Source organism: Camelina sativa, chromosome 8 (assembly GCF_030686135.1).
Source record: "Camelina sativa cultivar CO46 ecotype springtype chromosome 8, ASM3068613v1".
Taxonomy (NCBI): domain Eukaryota; kingdom Viridiplantae; phylum Streptophyta; class Magnoliopsida; order Brassicales; family Brassicaceae; genus Camelina; species Camelina sativa.
In genome coordinates, this window is record NC_141887.1 from 22,186,337 (window position 1) to 22,204,109 (window position 17,773).

The following is a 17,773-nucleotide window of genomic DNA, read 5'->3' on the forward strand; positions in this document are numbered from 1 at the left end:
TGTAAGCAAATAAAAATTATTAATCTATCATGTATATAAATTTAGTTTTGCCAACCCACCAATGTGGAAATTAAAACACACATTTTCATACATTGAGTAATATATCTTCGTTTTAAAAAATTCAAATCACAACATATGCAGAAAAAATATGCATTTTATTAATTATAAGTATTATATGAAAATTCCAAACAATTTGTAAATAAAATAAAATAAAGATGATAGGACAATCATAATTTGAAATCTTAACAAAATCTTCGAATTTAGTTATTAAAAATAATTGTATTGTACACATGGATATAAAATTTTAGTTTTTAAAATACTAATTGGTTTATATATTTTTTTAAAAAATAATTAGTAATTTCGTCCATAATTTATTGGAGAGAGAATTTTTTTTTAGATTTTTTTAGATTTTTAAATATTTGATCTGTAAATGTTTTTATTTTTTAATTAATTATATTTATTTAAATTAGTGAATTAAGCTTAATTATTTTTTAATGGCAATTGAATGTAATTTTTTTACACATTTTAAGGTTAGTTTCATATTTGTACTTCCCAATTAATATAGTAGGATATTATTTTTGAAAACATATATATTCTTTAATTGACATAGTGTCGTGAATATTTGGAAACAAATTTATAAATAAAATAAGTATTAAATCGTTTTGACTGACAAACAAAACAGGTTAAAAAAACACTTGAAAATAAAATAATATTACAAAAATATTCTCTCTATAAGTAAACTCGTATGGATGCCTTCTCTTTCATTCTCTCCATGAACTCTCTCTCCCTCTCTGTACTCTTTATATCAATTCCTATTTGATTCAAAAGATTTCCTTTTTGGGTTCTTAGAGTCTGTAGAAAATGTCTGAGAACGAAGTCAAGGATCCTCGTATCGATGGCATCAAAACTAAGATCCGTGTCGTTCCAGATTTTCCCAAGAAAGGTTAGTTTTATTTTCTTCCTCAGTTTTATATTTAATAATTAGATGTTTCTTTTAAGGTCTCTGTTTTTTTTTTGGTTACTGAGAAAAATTGTAACATTGTTGTCATCACGGTCAAAAATTTCTTATACGACTTGGGAAGTTATGGATACAATGCAAGTACTGTTTTCTTGATTGGAAGTGGGTTTAGATTATTTAAGAATAATAATGTGAAAATTGCAGGAATAATGTTCCAAGACATAACAACACTGCTGCTAGATCCTAAAGCTTTTAAAGACACTATTGATTTGTTTGTTGAGAGGTATCGACACATGAACATCTCGGTGGTTGCAGGTACTATTATTTAGATACATAGTTTTCTATAGATATAAAGTCAAAACATAAGTAATTTATTTTTTTGTCGTAATTTTATTCTTTGCTTTATCTAATTTTCATTAATATATAAACCTCGTGTTGGCAAACAATATAATATATAATTATCTTGATGCATTTAGTTGAAGAAGATAATATAAAAATTGGATGAAGTTGATCTGTGTTGTTTAGGAATCATGATTCATAATATGATAATAAGACAACTGTGCCATAGTGGTATGAATGTTTGCTACAAGTGTATCATATTCAAGGTTTTACCTTAACCAAACCGAGATGAAACTTTAACATAAAAAAAAAGACGAAATGCGAAAAGCGCGATTTTTTATTATTCGAATTTCCAAAACAAAAAATAGGACACCAAGTGAAATGCAACTTCAACTTGATTTTTGTATTTCATATATTGAAAAAAAAAACTGAAACATAAAACGAAAATAATCTGATTAGACATTCTTAAAGTGTAAGTGTTGGAATCTGGTTTGGATAAATGGGTGGTTGATTTATGGATGCTACCTTTTTAAAAGGGTTGGCCCTTAAATAAAGTTTTACGGGTGCAAATGGTTGCAGGGTTGAACAGATTGAACCGGTTGAAAAAAATTATTCAACCAATTTTCACCATTTGCATTAAAAAGGTTGAATAGGTTGGAAAAAACTATTCAACCCGTTCAACTTAAAAAATTGAAAAAATAAACTAATCCTACAGCACAAAAGTTCAACTTGTTCAACCACTATTTTGGAGATGAATAAATTAAATATTATTCAACCCAATTTTGTTTAACCCATTTTTTCAAATTTAAGCAACCATCTCCAGCCCGTTCTATTTTTCCTCTCATCATTGCTATTCAACGACTTTCTTTATCAATACAGTTTTTTTTTTTTTTTTTTTTTTCAAATGACTTTTAATATGTTTGGGTGCATTAGACATAAGATGTAGTGCAAATGCTAAACTAGAAGCATCTTAATACCATTTTGAGTTATAAAACAAAACACCCGATTTCGGTTAGAAATTGTGAGCATACATTACAGTAGACTACTACTAGACTTAAGGGTCATTGCAACTTAATTATAAACCATCAACATGTGACATGTAGATCTATTACATAACTGTAATTTCTAATGTTTTGCTGTTACAATATATGGTCGTTTCAAAGTATACGAAGACTGTGATTTTTTTTAATCAAACATATATCTGATATAATATTTTTCTTAATCATTGGACCCCGATTTATAAATACTATAGAAGTATGAAAACTGTATGATGTATTCGGACCCTATTCAAATGCATATAATTGCACGTGCTAAAGGAATTTGATATCATTGTACTCATACTGAGATGTACACGTAAAAATAAATAAGAATTTATATATTAGAAGTTCAAAACCATATGTACACTTGGTCCTTTGAATCGTTAAGTTGCCCTGTGCTCTAGAATATGTCTCTTGCGTTTGTTCTACGGACAAAAGAGCAAGTCTTCAGGGGTTTTTTTTTTTCTTTTTCATTTTCTCTTTTGTTAAAGTCAATACTCTTGACTTTGTCTCTTCCTTTACAAGAATGTTTTCAAGGAATCTTTATTTAACAGTAGGAGAATTAGGGTTTCTCTTCGGTGTCTCTCGCATGCACGTCGTGTGTAGTGTCCTATTCGTATTGCCCCTAGTTACCACAGACTCAACAGTATTACTATATACAATTGACAGTTAAAATGTGGTAGTCGATTTTTTTGTAAAGGTATAGAGGCTCGCGGTTTCATATTTGGTGCACCCATCGCATTAGCCATTGGAGCAAAATTCGTCCCTCTTCGTAAACCCAAGAAATTACCCGGTTAAACACTATACCAAACTTTTATCAACAATATTCTTTTTTTCTTATTTTTATTATTGTTAAAGGCCAAACAATAAAACAAAATTAACTTTATATTATTCAAAATCAGGCGAAATAATATTCGAAGAGTATGAGTTGGAGTATGGAAGTGACCGGTTGGAAATGCACGTCGAAGCTGTAGATTCCGGTGATAGAGCATTGGTCGTAGATGATCTTATTGCTACGGGCGGGACTCTCTGTGCTGCCATGAATTTGCTCAGTAAATTACAATTTCTCAAATTGTCAAGAATATAACTTGCAAATCATTTGCCACTTCTTTAAAATACGAAAACGCTTACAATCATACTGACATTGATTTATTTAGAATTCCTCGAATTTAAGTTTTCAATGGTGTTCCTACCCTTAGACCTACTAGATTCAATTATAAACTCGAAACATTTTTCACTGATCTTGATGAATATATATTTACTGTATTAGGAAGAGTTGGAGCAGATGTCGTTGAATGTGCATGCGTTATCGAGTTACCCGAATTAAATGTAAGTTAACGTTCATGAATTTTATTTTCCGGGTTACTTTCATAGTAATATAATTAAGTACGTGGAGGTTCATATACTTTTCTTTGTGTGCAATATTTAAAAATTTGCAGGGGAGGGAGAGATTAGAAGGAAAGCCATTGTATGTTCTCGTTGAGTATCGATGAAGTCATTATTATTTTTAAAATTGGAGAAATTAGTGGGCAAGACAATGCGAAAACCTTAAGCATAATGCGCTGGTTTTTAGATTTGGGTCAATTGGTCGGTTAATTTATGTTTTTTCTTTTTTTTTTTTAATTTATGGAACAACGGACGAAGATTATAAATTTAAATTTGGATTTTGCAAAATTTCGTGTTCCATCTATATATGAGAAGCTCCCATGGGAATTGAATGGGCTTGGTTCGTTACTAAATATAAAATTAATTAATTGTTTTTCTATATTCTGTTATTGTGATGATATATATTAGAATGTTAAAAATTGGATAATGATTAGCCATTTACACTCATCCAATAGTTATATATATCCATTAGTGATAGTTATCACTTAATCCTTTGCTTCCTCCCCAAGTAGTTACCACCTATATATATGTTAGTTTGGCTCATTGTAACATAAAACACAACACCAAGAAAGCAATAAAGTTATTTCATTCTCTCGTCTCCTCTCTTTGCTATATTATAATAATAGTTTTATTTTCAACATCTCATCTGTCATCAATTCAAGGTAACATTTAAATTATGTCAAATTTATTTGAGTTTAATTTAAGTTTATATGCATATATTATTATATGTACTACTATAGAGTAAGATATTATTATTTTGTATTTAATTATAATGGTAGGCTCTGCCTCCTTGATCGTATATCTTTCTTAATCATAATGGTAAGCTCTGCCTCCTCGATTATTTAGATTTATAATCTTAATCATAATGGTAGGTTCTGCCTCCTCGATTATTTAGATCTATAATCTTGATCATAATAGTAGGCTTTGCCTCCTTGATCATATATTTAGATCTATATATTTGGATCATATGGTAGGCTTTGCCTCCTCGATCTTATAAAAGGTTAATGCCTTTTTTCTACAATCATATAGAAGGTTATGCTTCTTAAAAATGATTGTTTTATATTATGAATCTATTATAGATTATACTATTTTATATTTTCTCCTTTTAACAAAAGCTTTTACAAAAGTTTTTTTTTTCTTCGTAAAAATTTATATTTAACAAATTATATTAGTATTTATATAGTTATCATGTAAAACATGGCAAAGCTTAAGATCGCTGCCTTTAATCTCTGGAAATAATTATATGACATGGGCATTAGATGTAAAAATGTATCTAAAAAGAAATTGGCTTCTTAAAACCCTTGATCCATCAGAAAATGGGTTAGAAGAAGAAAAAGCAAAAACCATGACGTTTTTGCGTCACCATCTCCATGATAGTTTAAAAAATGAATACATCACGAGAGAAAATCCCGCAGATCTTTGGATCTCTTTCAAAGATAGGTTTGATCACCAATTAGTGATCTTACCAAAAGCCAAACATGAATGGCTAAATATGCGGTTCTAGGATTACAAAACTGTAGGTGAATATAATTCTGCTATGTTCGGAATCACTTCCAGGATGATTCTCTGCGGAGAGAATGTTTCCGATTATGATATGATCGAGAAAACATTTCAGACTTTTCATCCTTCAAATGTAATCCTGCAGCAACAATATCGAGAAAGAAGATATACTCAATATTCTGAATTAACGCAAGTTCTTCTTGGTGCTGAACAAAATAATGAACTCGTGATGATGAATCATCAAACTCGGCCAACTGGATCAGCTCCACTTTCAGAAGTGAATGTTGCTACATCTAGCTACAATAATTGGCAAGGACGAGGACGTGGACGCGGTCGAGGCCGTGGTCGCGATCGTGGAGGAGGCAGTGGACGAGGAAAAGGAAGGGGTTTCTCTCCCAATAACTTCAACGCAAGAAAACCCAACAAAAATCTACAAATAAATGATGTTGGTCGTGTTTTGAAGAAACAAGATGAGAGTACTTGTTACAGATGCGGCATAAAAGGACATTGGTTCCAAACCTGTCGTATACCAAAACATTTGGCCGATTTGTATCAAACATCTCAAAAGGCAAAAGAAAGAGATGTGGAGACCAACCTCATCTCCGATGAAGCTGGACCTTGCTTCCATGGCCTAAATGATGAAACCCATCTAGATATCGCAGATTTTCTCGTTGATCATGAAAACGGGAAATCATGCGAATAAAATCACTATGACATGATATGCTTGTAATAGTTTTATATGTACTTTATGTTTTTTTTTCTTCATAAAAGTCTTTTTGAATAATGGTTTTCTTATAATACATATAACAAACCTTTGTAAGATTTTATGTTATTTTATTAATGCATATTTTTATAAATGCTTTATCTCAGAAAATGTCAAATTTTGAGATTGAGCATGGAGATATGTGTCTAGCAGACAGTGCTACAACCCACTCAATACTTAAAGATATAAAATATTTCTCCTCCTTCAAAATAAAAGACTCCGCCGGAAGCGTGAGCACTATATGTGGAAATGCAAAGATCATTATGGGCTTTGGGAAAGCCAATTTCTCAATGCCAAGGGGAACAAAATTTGAAATCGATGCATTATATTCCCCTAAGTCTCATAGAAACTTGATAAGTTTTAGAGATATCCGAAGAAATGGATATCATATAGAGACTCTGAATAAAAATGACATTGAATATCTTTGCATCACATCTGAGAGGAAACACATATTGGAAGAATTGCCAATGTTATCCTCTGGATTATATTGCACAAAAATAAATATGATTGCATCTTATGTTACAGTAAAATCTAAGCTTACTAGTACATTTAAGATTTGGCATGAAAGACTTGGACATCCTGGTTCAGTCATGATGCGGAACATTGTGCAAAATTCAAATGGTCATCCATTAAAAAACCAAAAGATTTTTCAATCTGGTAAGTTTTCATGTAAAGCATGTTCTCAAGGAAAACTCATAATTCGGCCATCGCCAACCAAAGTTGGGAATGAATCACCAATGTTCTTAGAGAGAATACATGGTGATATATGTGGACCTATCCACCCTTCATGTGGGCTATTTCGTTACTTCATGGTAATGATTGACGCGTCTAGTAGATGGTCACATGTGTGTCTATTGACAACACGCAATACGGCTTTCGCAAAATTCATTGCCCAAATAATCAGGTTGAAAGCTCACCTGATAATGCCATAAAGAAAGTCAGACTTGATAACGCTGGTGAATTCACTTCACAAGCTTTTAATGACTATTGTATGTCAATAGGAATCGATGTTGAGCATCCGGTTCCTCATACTCATACACAAAATGGCATGGCTGAATCTTTAATTAAACGGCTGCAACTCATTGCTAGACCGTTAATATTGAGAACAAAGCTCCCAATTTCTGTATGGGGTCATGCTATATTGCATGCTGCAGCATTGGTCCAAATACGACCAAGCACATATAATAAACATTCCCCTTTACAATTAACATCTGGTCAAGAGCCAAATGTATCTCATCTTCGTATTTTTGGTTGTGCGGTTTATGTTCCTATTGCCCCACCGCAAAGAACAAAAATGGGATCTCAACGGAGATTGGGTATATACGTCGGTTATTCATCACCGAGTATAATTCGATATCTTGAACTGCAAACTGGTGATATGTTTACATCACGTTTTGCTGATTGCCATTTTAATGAAGATGAATTTCCAGCTTTAGGGGGAGGAATTACACAAGTTCCAAAAGATATTACATGGTCTACACCATTTTGATATATCTTGACCCCCCTACAAATCAACGTGAGCTGGAAGTTCAGAAAATTGTACATTTACAAAATTTGGCAAATCAATTACCTGATTTGTTCATAGATACAAAAAGGGTGACGAAGTCATATATCCCCGCTGCAAATGCACCATCAAGAGTTGAAATTCCTAGAGAGGAATTCGATGGAAGCAAAGCCAATGAACCTAAGGTTCAACTAAAACGGGGGAGGCCAATTGGCTCTAAATATAAAAATCCCCAAAAGAAAAAGAAAATGGGAGATAAAAATGACAAGGTTCAAGAAGAACCAAATAAAGAGAAAAGTCCTCGGGACGATACAGAAAAAATATGAGATTTCTATAAACTATACCCAAGATAGAATTTTATGGGATATAGATGAAATCAATGATGATAATAGAATATTCTCTTTTTCTGTATCTAAAGAGTTCAATCATGAAAAAGATAATCCAGATCCAAGATCAGTATCAGAATGCCAGCATAGACCTGATTGGGAGAAATGGAAAAATGCTATGCAAATTGAGTTGCTCTCCCTCAATAAAAGAAATGTCTTTGGACCTCTTGTCACTACATCTAAAGAAGTAAAACTTGTTGGATGCAAGTGGATTTTCGTGCGAAAAAGAAATGAGAAAGATGAAATCACACGATATAAAGCCAGACTTGTTGCACAGGGTTTTCCTCAAAGACCTGGAGTTGATTATGAGGAAACATACTCTCCGGTCATGGATGCAATTACATTCAGGTACTTAATGAGCCTAACGGCTTCTAATAATTTAGAAATGTATCTTATGGATGTTGTGACTGCATATTTATATGGATCATTGGATAATGATATATATATATATATATATATGTGAAAATCCCAGAAAGATTTAAGATTCCTGAGGTATTAGACTCAAAGTGTAATGAAATTTGTGCAATCAAATTACAGCGATCACTTTTTGGATTAAAACAATCCGGACGCATGTGGTATAATCGCTTAAGCGAATACCTATTGAAGAAAGGGTACGTTAATCATGAAATATGCCCTTGCGTTTTTATAAAGAAATCTCCATCGGGATTTGTGATCATTGTTGTATACGTTGATGATCTAAATATAATTGGAACTCGAAAGGATATTGATGATGCAAGAACTCATATGAAAGAAGAGTTCGAAATGAAAGATCTTGGAAAGACAAAATTTTGTCTCGGGCTCCAAATAGAGCATCTCCAAGATGGAATATTTGTGCATCAATCAAATTATACGAAAAGAATCCTCAAGCGCTTTTATATGGATAAAGCGAATCTTTTGAGTACCCCAATGGTCAATAGATCTCTGAATGTTGATAGTGATCCACTCAGACATTATGAAGATAACGAAGAAATACTTGGTCCTGAAGTACCTTATATGAGTGCTATCGGTGGACTCATGTATCTTGCAAATTGCACAAGACCGGATATTGCATTCGCTACTAATCTACTTGCAAGATACAACTCATCCCCTACATGTAGGCATTGGAATGAGATAAAACATATATTTGTTATCTTCAAGGTACAATTGACATGGGATTATTGTATCCTAGAAACCGTGCATTCAGTCTAGTTGGTTTTGCAGATGCATGATATTTATCGGATCCGCATAAATCTCGTTCTCAAACTGGATACGTTTTCACAATTGGAGGAACTGCAATCTCGTGGCGTTCACAAAAATAGACATTGGTCGCCACTTCCTCAAATTATGCAGAAATAATTGCGCTTCATGAAGCATCCAGAGAATGTGTATGGCTCAGATCAATAACTAACCACATACAAGAATCGAGTGGAATAGTCATCAATAAAGAGCCAACAACATTATTCGAAGACAATGCTGCATGCGTCGCCCAAATCAAAGAAGGTTATATCAAAAGCGACAGAACTAAGCATATACCCCCAAGATTTTTCTCCTACACTCAAGAGCTCGAGAAAAAGAAGGAAGTTGACGTCCAACATATCTGCTCAAGCGATAACATAGCAGACCTATTTACTAAGGCACTTCCTACTTCAACATTCAGAAAACATATTCATAGTATTGGAATGCATCATCTACGAGATCTATAAAGAAAAGATTAACATAATCTTTTCCAGGGGGAAATAATATTACTGTATTCTTTTTCCCTTATCATGGTTTTTATTCCAATGAGTTTTTTCATAATAAGATTTTTAACGAAGCAATATGTAATCATGGATAATTAAGGGGAAATGCTAAAAATTGGATAATGATTATCTATTTACACTTATCTAATAGTTATATATATCCATTAGTGATAGTTATCACTTAATCCTTTGCTTCCTCCCCAAGTAGTTACCACCTATATATATATATATGTTAGTTTGGCTCATTGTAACATAACACACAACACCAAGAAAGCAATAAAGTTATTTCATTCTCTCGTCTCCTCTCTTTGCTATATTATAATAATAGTTTTTTTTTTTTTCAACATAGAGATTATATAAAATTATAAATGGACTCCAGTGGGAAAACAATTGATAAATGAGGGTTTTAATTTTAATCTTAGTATTGATATAAATCTTTAATGATATGAAAATTTCAATAACTTTTACCCGATGTAAAATAAAAATGGGATTAGCAAATTATATATCGGATTAGCAAATTATACATCGCATTACTGAACTAATGGTGTTTAAACTGAAGGTTGCATTTTACTTTTGTTCTATGCATTTTACTTTTGTTCTATACCCTACAACCATCGACATTGTTGAAATAAGGTATTAGAATAAGACTTGGGTCATGGTGCATCATATTAGTCTTTGATTTTACGATTCTGTTTGTGTCTATTATTTCTGTTGCTGTCGCTAATCCAGAGAGTTAAAAACGAACAGAGCCTTAGACTAATATTGGTCAAAGACTAATTGCCTATCCTCCCTCAATGATCTGAACTCAACTCAGCCCAATGATCGCCTAAGACTCTCTAGTTTGCGACAAGAAGTTGACTTCCGCCACCACCATATCGTTATGGTTCCATGCTGTGTTTCTTCAAATCTATTTTCATTAAACGATAAACTAAAGATGCACTTGTTAAGGAAATTCATATGTCAAGCGGTTGTTTATGCGCTGTGGAGAAAAAGAAACTCAAGGCTTCACACCGATGTCTTTAAACCGACTATTGTATGTCACTTGTTAAGGAAATTCAACTCCGATCCTCATTCGGGCAAAGCTTGCAGGTCTCGACCGTCAGCGTATCCATAATATAACCAGTTCTTATTCAATTTGCATGATGGTTTCATTCTTTTCAGAGATAGTTCATCTTTCCCAAGTCTTTAATCCCAATTTATTGCTTCATTTAAGTTTCCAATCTTGTTTCATCTCAGTTTTTTTTCATTTTCTAGTTTAGAGTGTATGTAATCTCAAATGTTTCCCCCTTTTTGGGTTGAAGGAAAATGAATAAAAAAATACTCCCTATGTTTTTTATATACTTATGATTTTTTAGAGTTTGACACATAAATTAAGCAATCATTTATTTTTTGTTTATTTTTTAAATAAAAACATTATTTAATATCTACTTACCTACAATTCAACCAATAAAAAAAATAAAATGCAAAATATAAATTGTTAAAAACTTATAAAAACCTAATTAATTTTGCATAGATTTGTGAGAAAATCATATATTCTAGGAAAAAAATATATATAGCTTAAAAGAGATCATGTATAAAAGAATGGAGGGAACAAGTTTCTTTTTTTTTTTTTTGGCGCAAACGGAGGGAGTATGTATTAACAAAAAAAACTAGAGATGCATCATATATATATGTCACTCATGTTTTCTTTTGGTGAATAAATTTACGTTCATATATATATATATATACAGAAAGAAAAAAGGTTTTTGGTAAAAAGACAAACTAGTTGTCTAATACAAAGTACAAACTCATGCGTCGAAGTTACTAATTAGCATGACCAGCAAAATACATTTTACTGAATCTTAAAGTATACATTATAGTCATGATATCGTATTCATCGTACTAAACACAATTCGATTGATTTAGGTTTAATATTGGTTAAAGGCCCAAACATCTGTCACTCACAAGCTCATGCTTGGAACCTAAACGACTAGCAAAATAAAGCATTTAGTCTGACAAAAATGAATGCATAAACATGTACCGTACTTTGATGTATATATAAAAAAAACATCGACTGTAAAAACAAAACCATATATGTTTTTGTTACCTTACCTTATGCAAGCAATCATTTAAATATTTTTTTCTCTTAACATTCAATTTTTTATTTTATTTTTTATTTTATTATTTTTATTATTATGTTTTGCATAGTCCCACCGTTAAATAGTAATATAATATATGAAGGATTATAATTAGAAAGTTAAGGTTCATGCTTGGACACATGAGATCGAGAAGTTGAATGGGTTCAGTACAAAGAATGAAACTTGAAATATAAGTATCCAATCAAACTTAACAAATGTTAATTGCTTGTATTTTACTTCTATCTTTCATTAATATCTGTTTGGTTGTCCCTCTCATCTCATTGTTTGATAAAAATCAACTACTATATATACATACTCCCTCCGTTTCATAACATATGATGTTTTAGAGAAGTTATTTTGTTTCATAATATAGGATGTTTTTAAGTTTTTATGCAACTTTAACATTAGTTTAATATTTTATATATATTATGCAGTCTTGTTTATGATTGGTTGAACTTTTTAAAAGTAGTATTTTTTTAATCTGTATATTTTAACTCAAAACATCTAATATTTTGAAACGGAGGAAGTATTATATAATGTGGGATAAACTTCTTTAAGATGTACTCCCTCCGTTTCAAAATATAAGATGTTTTAGAGAAGTTTTTTGTTTCATAATATAGGATCCTTTCAAGTTTCTATGCAAATTTTACATTAATTTCTTATTTTATATTATGCAGTATTGTTTCTGATTGGTTGAACTTGTTAAAAGTAAAAATTTATTAATCTAAGTGTTTTAGTTAAAACATCCTATATTTTGAAATGGAGAAAGTATATCTTATTAGGTTGCCTTTAGATTCCTATAATTCCATATGAATGCCATTAAACAGTAGAAAGTTAGATACAAAACGGATAATTAAATATAATAATATCAACCTGTTGCTTGAAAGCAAATGCTTGCTGCAATTAAAAATTTCAAAAATTTGTCTAAAACAGTTGACATACTACCACATGTATTGTCTGTTTTTCTAAATATATGTTATCATAGATAAATTAAATAATTAAGTGCATAATGTAAAGAACTATTATTAGGATTTCCACTTGGTCATGTAATTATTGATCATCATCATAATGTAAGTTAGTCATCCACCAAATCTGCAATTTTCATGATTATCTTTTTTCTGATCACGCTTTTTCATAGTCAAACTTTAATCTGCCTTGATGACCAACAAATAAGTAAAGTTAATCCATAACTAACTTCTGTTAGAAATGTTGAAGTGTATTGCATCGTACTCAAATCTACGTTTATATGACTCAGAACGATGGTGACGGATTAAAATTGTGTAGTAGACAAAACGAATTTATAAAAAAAGAAAGAGTACGATTAAATGGTGATCTTCTTTTGTCAAATAAAATGTTTGGATCTCTAATATTTTAAAAAAAATTATATTAAAGAAAATAATATTTTGACTGGTACTTCATCACAATTTTTACCCAAAAAAAAACTTCACTCACAATGAGTGGCATCATGTTTTAATGTAAAAAAGTGAAAATTATTACACCGTAAATATTTAATGTAAACATTTCTACTTTTAGTTCGCCCTAATATTTCTCTTCTAGCCACGAACATCGAGGCGTCGTTTCAACTTTCTTCCTCCAACGCTGGTGGGACTTTTGCTCGCCGGTATCAGAAGTTCTCGTTCCCCGCTTCTTTTCTAAGCCTCTGTTACCCTTTTCTCCCAATCTTCATTTCTTTTTTCCCCTTTTTTGGTTCTTTTTTAACCGTTGTAAACTCTTACCAACGAATCCAGGCAGCGACAAACTCTTGTTCATCACTGATGCCAGACGGAGGTGGAAAACGACAAAATCTACCCTCTAAGGCACTATCATCAACCTGGTTGCCGACATTTTTAGAGTCCACCTGCTCCTTACCGCCTAGATCCGGATTGCGCCTCGCTCTTGTAGAACCTCATCTCTCCTCGTCACTCGAGTCTTGCGCGACAAAGACGACGGTGATGGCTAATGATGAATCTTGCAGAGTGGTGCGTTTCCTCCGCGATTGGACCCCCGGCCCAACTCCCTGTCACCGCCTGACCTTGGCAGAACCAAGTCTGCTCCCTCTAGAGTTGCTGAATCCTGCATTCTCTCTGGTTAGCCGCTGCGCTCTTCATCTTCCTGGGCCATCCACAACAGCCTTAGGATCTCTGTGGATGAGACTCAGATCTGTTTTCAGCATGCTAGCATCTCATGGTTCTCTGCCTTATATCCAAGCGCCCAATCCTTCAAATGGTGATTCCGGTTATCATCTACTAAAGGACAGGTCTGCTCTTACTCCTTCTGGGTCTACCCTTAGTGAACATAGATGGTGCTTACTGAAAGCTTTTGTCCGAAGACTGCAAATAGCTAGTAACACGCCATTGTTGCTCTGGCTATACAAGAAGCCTTTGAGAACCCTACCATTAGCTTCACCTAGGATTATGAATCATGAGTTTATAAGCTTCACATTGAAAGGTTGTTTGTGCCCAACTCTTATGCTTATGAGAACCTTGCCTACTGAAACATCTAGGATTTTTACTCATGTTGTTAAAGGCTTAAAGAGTTCCGACATTATAATAATGTCACTTAAGAGCGGTGATTATTGAAGCTTCTTCAGTCCATATATCACATACCCGGTTCCTGATCCCACTTACATGCATATTAACCTCTTTTTGAATATGCTTTATACCCTCAAGAGCTTGGAACCGAAGCTTCACCCATCCTTTTTCAACCAAACCTTGTCCGTGTTGTTCAAAACTAAATCGACCAAGCCTACTCTGCATTTTCTTTGGTCCTACTGACTACATGCTTTGTGTGAATTTCTTAATATCCTTGGCCAAGGGCCTCAAGTGAGAGAGAACCCACCTGTATTGTTACAGTTCGACTTTTATCATTGGCATATGGCTTTAGTTTTCTTTGGAAGGTCTGTTTGTGTTGGCTTAAAGTCTTATGGTCTATCACCCTGCAACCCAATTTACCCACTTGACGACTTCAAGACAATCTACTTCAGTACCTCTCCCATCTCTTGGACCTTATGGATTGAAGACAACCCTCGCTCTAATGGAAGCTACCTTCTGACTTGGGCTCTACATCCTCCTACCTTGAACCGTAAAACAATGGTTCCCAGAATCTCTGTCATTGCACTTTTAGTGTACCTCGTCTTGGCGAGTGATTTGGCTTTGGATCCTCCTACAACGTCTAAGTGTCGTTTGACCTTGACAACCCTGTCATCAATCGTTTTCTTCGATGATGATCTTTCGAGTATCTGTGATCTCACATGTTCCTATTTGCTTCATAGCATTTGTTTCATAGCTCTCATGGTATGCACCTCGATGTCTTTCATTTTCTTGTTTATGGTATTGGAGAATACTTACTCTTGTAACTCTTTAAACTTTGGGATCTTTGAATCTCCAGTTGTACCTTTATTTGGTTTGAATGAATGAACTCATGTGTTTGTCCAAAAAAAAAAAAAAACATTTCTACTTCAATTCGAGAAAAAAAAAACAAATTCATGTTTTGTTTTAGCCTCGTTGCTCCTCTCACTCTTCGACCAAAACAAGACCACGTCTATCGGGTTCACGTATGCATGTATCGGTTCCTTAAATTTGAATTTAAAGACGAGAATATTTACGTATGCGTCTCTACAATTCTCACGTAATCATTTTGTTCAAATCATAATGTACCGTATTTAACACATTTCCTCATAATGTATCATTCTTCTGAAAACTCATCTTCATTCCTCAGATAACTTTTGTAATAAGACCAATAGCGACAAATATTATTGTGTAATTCAAGATTATCAGTGAGTAGTGACTTTAACAATAAACTATATATATGCATGATTTGCATTTGAGTTGTCACTTTGGCAGTCAATGAATTATATAGACCACTTGGTGATCTGTTTGGTGATATATGAAGCTCATTTATTAGTGAATTTAAACGACAAGATCAACATCATTAATTTACGTATTCTGCTGTATAATTTCGTGGTTCCCATTCCTGTTTGGGTGCACCATTAATTTACGAATCTGTCTTAACACATGTGCATTCAAACAAAACAAAACAAAAAAAATCTTTTATTTAATTCAAACATCACTTATACTAATGAATAGTTTATCCATTTCAATTTTGTATGCATCAATGATTTTTATTCAATATTGAATCCTGCCAAAATTTTTGAACCTTAAACATGAGAATGTATATATTGGTCTCCAAAACAAAAAAACCAACAAATTGTACCAAATTTTATATAAATAAAAAATACCAAGCCGATAAAAAAAAAAGCAACCAAATTATATAAAATTTAAAATTCTGTTTTTTTTGTTATAATTATTTATTTTTATTTTTTACAATCTGAAAAAGATTAGGAAACAAGGCAACACGGCGCGTGCATCGAAGACAATCAACTCACCAGCTCGACCCGCTACTGAATCCGACCCGAATTCACCTTTCTTCGCAACCCGACCTGCTATTACTCTACAAATCAACATAGCTCTCCTCCCTCCTCCTCCGCCTGTGCTCGCGTGCGCTTCACCGCTCCCTGAAAACGTACAAACCGCCGCTCCTTTACCCCCGGGAAAAACCCACGCGCCGCCGTTAATCCCACCCGGAATCGGACCCATCGGAAAAAATCTCATCATCTCATTCCCATCAGCCGAACACCTCGCGTCTTCGTCACACGCGCCGCCGTCGACGTCATCGGAACCCAATTCCTTACGCGATCGCGATTTCACAGCCTCTCTGTATTCCTCAAACCGGGTCACAGCTCTTGACCCGTTTTCAACTTTAAAAATCATCTCAACCCGACCCGGAAACTCATCGGCGCTCCAACTAGATTGGAATATAATCTCCACGACGTTTCTCGACGGGTGACCGTCGGGGAGATCGGTGAGAACGGGCAATGCACCAGATTCAGAGGAAGCTCGAGCAGATACGCTTCGTCGGGTCGGGTGATTGGGGTTGGATTCTGATTCCGGTCGACGAGAAGAAGAGCATAAACGTCGTAAAGTCGGGTCGGGTTTTGGGTTTTTCTTAACGGATCCGGGTCGGGTATCGACGACGTCTCTAACGATTTTTCTGCAGCTGTAACTTGGCAATACGAGTTTACCATTGTTGGAGTGATGATGATACACATCGTCGAAGGCTCTTGATTTGCAATGTAAAGATTTGACCCACCCGATCGGCATATTCGGGTAGGTATAGGATTCGGATACTGGTTTGTGTCTGAAGAAGTTAAAGTTTCGAGATTTGTAAGCTTTTTGGTTCGTGTATTGTTGTTGTAATGGTAACGTATGAATTGAACATTGTCGTCCCGCCGTCTTAAAATGAGCGTTTGTTTTAGGTTGGTGTTTCTTTATTTTAAATGACGATGTTACCCCTTCCTTAATCTTGGGGTCTTGACTCTTGAGTCTTCTTGACCCATGTCAACGTGAATTCTCAGCTTCTTGTCTGATTTTTGTAACACAAACGTACTTAAGTACATATGATGCTTTTGTTTTATCCATTTTAACAATGTTTTTTTTATAGAGAAAAAATGGTTTCTAATTCATAAAAATACCCCCATGATGATCTGGTGAACATTATAGATGAACATATCTTTCATTCAAGTTTTTTTGTTCTTTAGTGAATTTCAAATTACTTTGAAACACATATAAAAATATTTGAAAAACAAACGTCATTCTAAGTGATAATAACACGTTTTTATTTAGCAAACAAAAAATCTACAGAAATAAATCTGTGTTATATTTTAGTGATGGCTTCTAGAGAAGCCAACAATTCCTAGTACTTGATTCTTATTAGATTTTTTGAATACAATATAAAATTTATTTGTGCTTTTTTGTTAAATCCCTACTTAATTTGTTTTTAAAATATAATTTCTTATTTTATTTGTAATTCTAAACAAGTAACTAGAATATGACCCGTGCTTTAGGGGGTATATTCAACTTGATATTTAAATTTTAAAGTGATTTGTGTAAAATTTATAAATCATATGTTATTCAATCATGAATTTTAAAAAATCCATTAAAATCCATTGTTATTGAACTGATGATTTAAAAATCTACTTTAAAATCCACGGTTATTCAAAACAGTTT

At 33.3% G+C, this 17,773-nt stretch overlaps 2 protein-coding genes across 3 annotated transcripts; one reads left to right on the top strand and one right to left on the bottom strand.

Moving 5' to 3' along the window:
- Positions 1 to 751: 751 nt before the first annotated feature.
- On the top strand, positions 752 to 4,099 carry LOC104707534 (adenine phosphoribosyltransferase 4-like). 2 transcript variants are annotated; one of them, XM_010423906.3, is made up of 6 exons: positions 753 to 943; positions 1,163 to 1,273; positions 3,035 to 3,127; positions 3,237 to 3,386; positions 3,605 to 3,663; positions 3,774 to 4,099. In XM_010423906.3, exons 1-6 carry the CDS (start codon positions 862 to 864, stop codon positions 3,825 to 3,827), a joined length of 549 nt encoding a protein of 182 aa, XP_010422208.2. In that variant the 5' UTR covers positions 753 to 861; the 3' UTR covers positions 3,828 to 4,099. The 2 variants fall into 2 exon arrangements, with proteins under 2 accessions (XP_087316618.1, XP_010422208.2); XM_087460492.1 differs by lacking the exons at positions 3,035 to 3,127; positions 3,237 to 3,386 and having other exon boundaries at positions 752 to 943.
- An 11,755-nt stretch (positions 4,100 to 15,854) lies between these two features.
- Positions 15,855 to 17,078, bottom strand: LOC104707536 (uncharacterized). Its single transcript, XM_010423909.3, has one exon. It carries the CDS (start codon positions 16,865 to 16,867, stop codon positions 16,028 to 16,030), a length of 840 nt encoding a protein of 279 aa, XP_010422211.2. The 5' UTR covers positions 16,868 to 17,078; the 3' UTR covers positions 15,855 to 16,027.
- Positions 17,079 to 17,773: the final 695 nt, after the last annotated feature.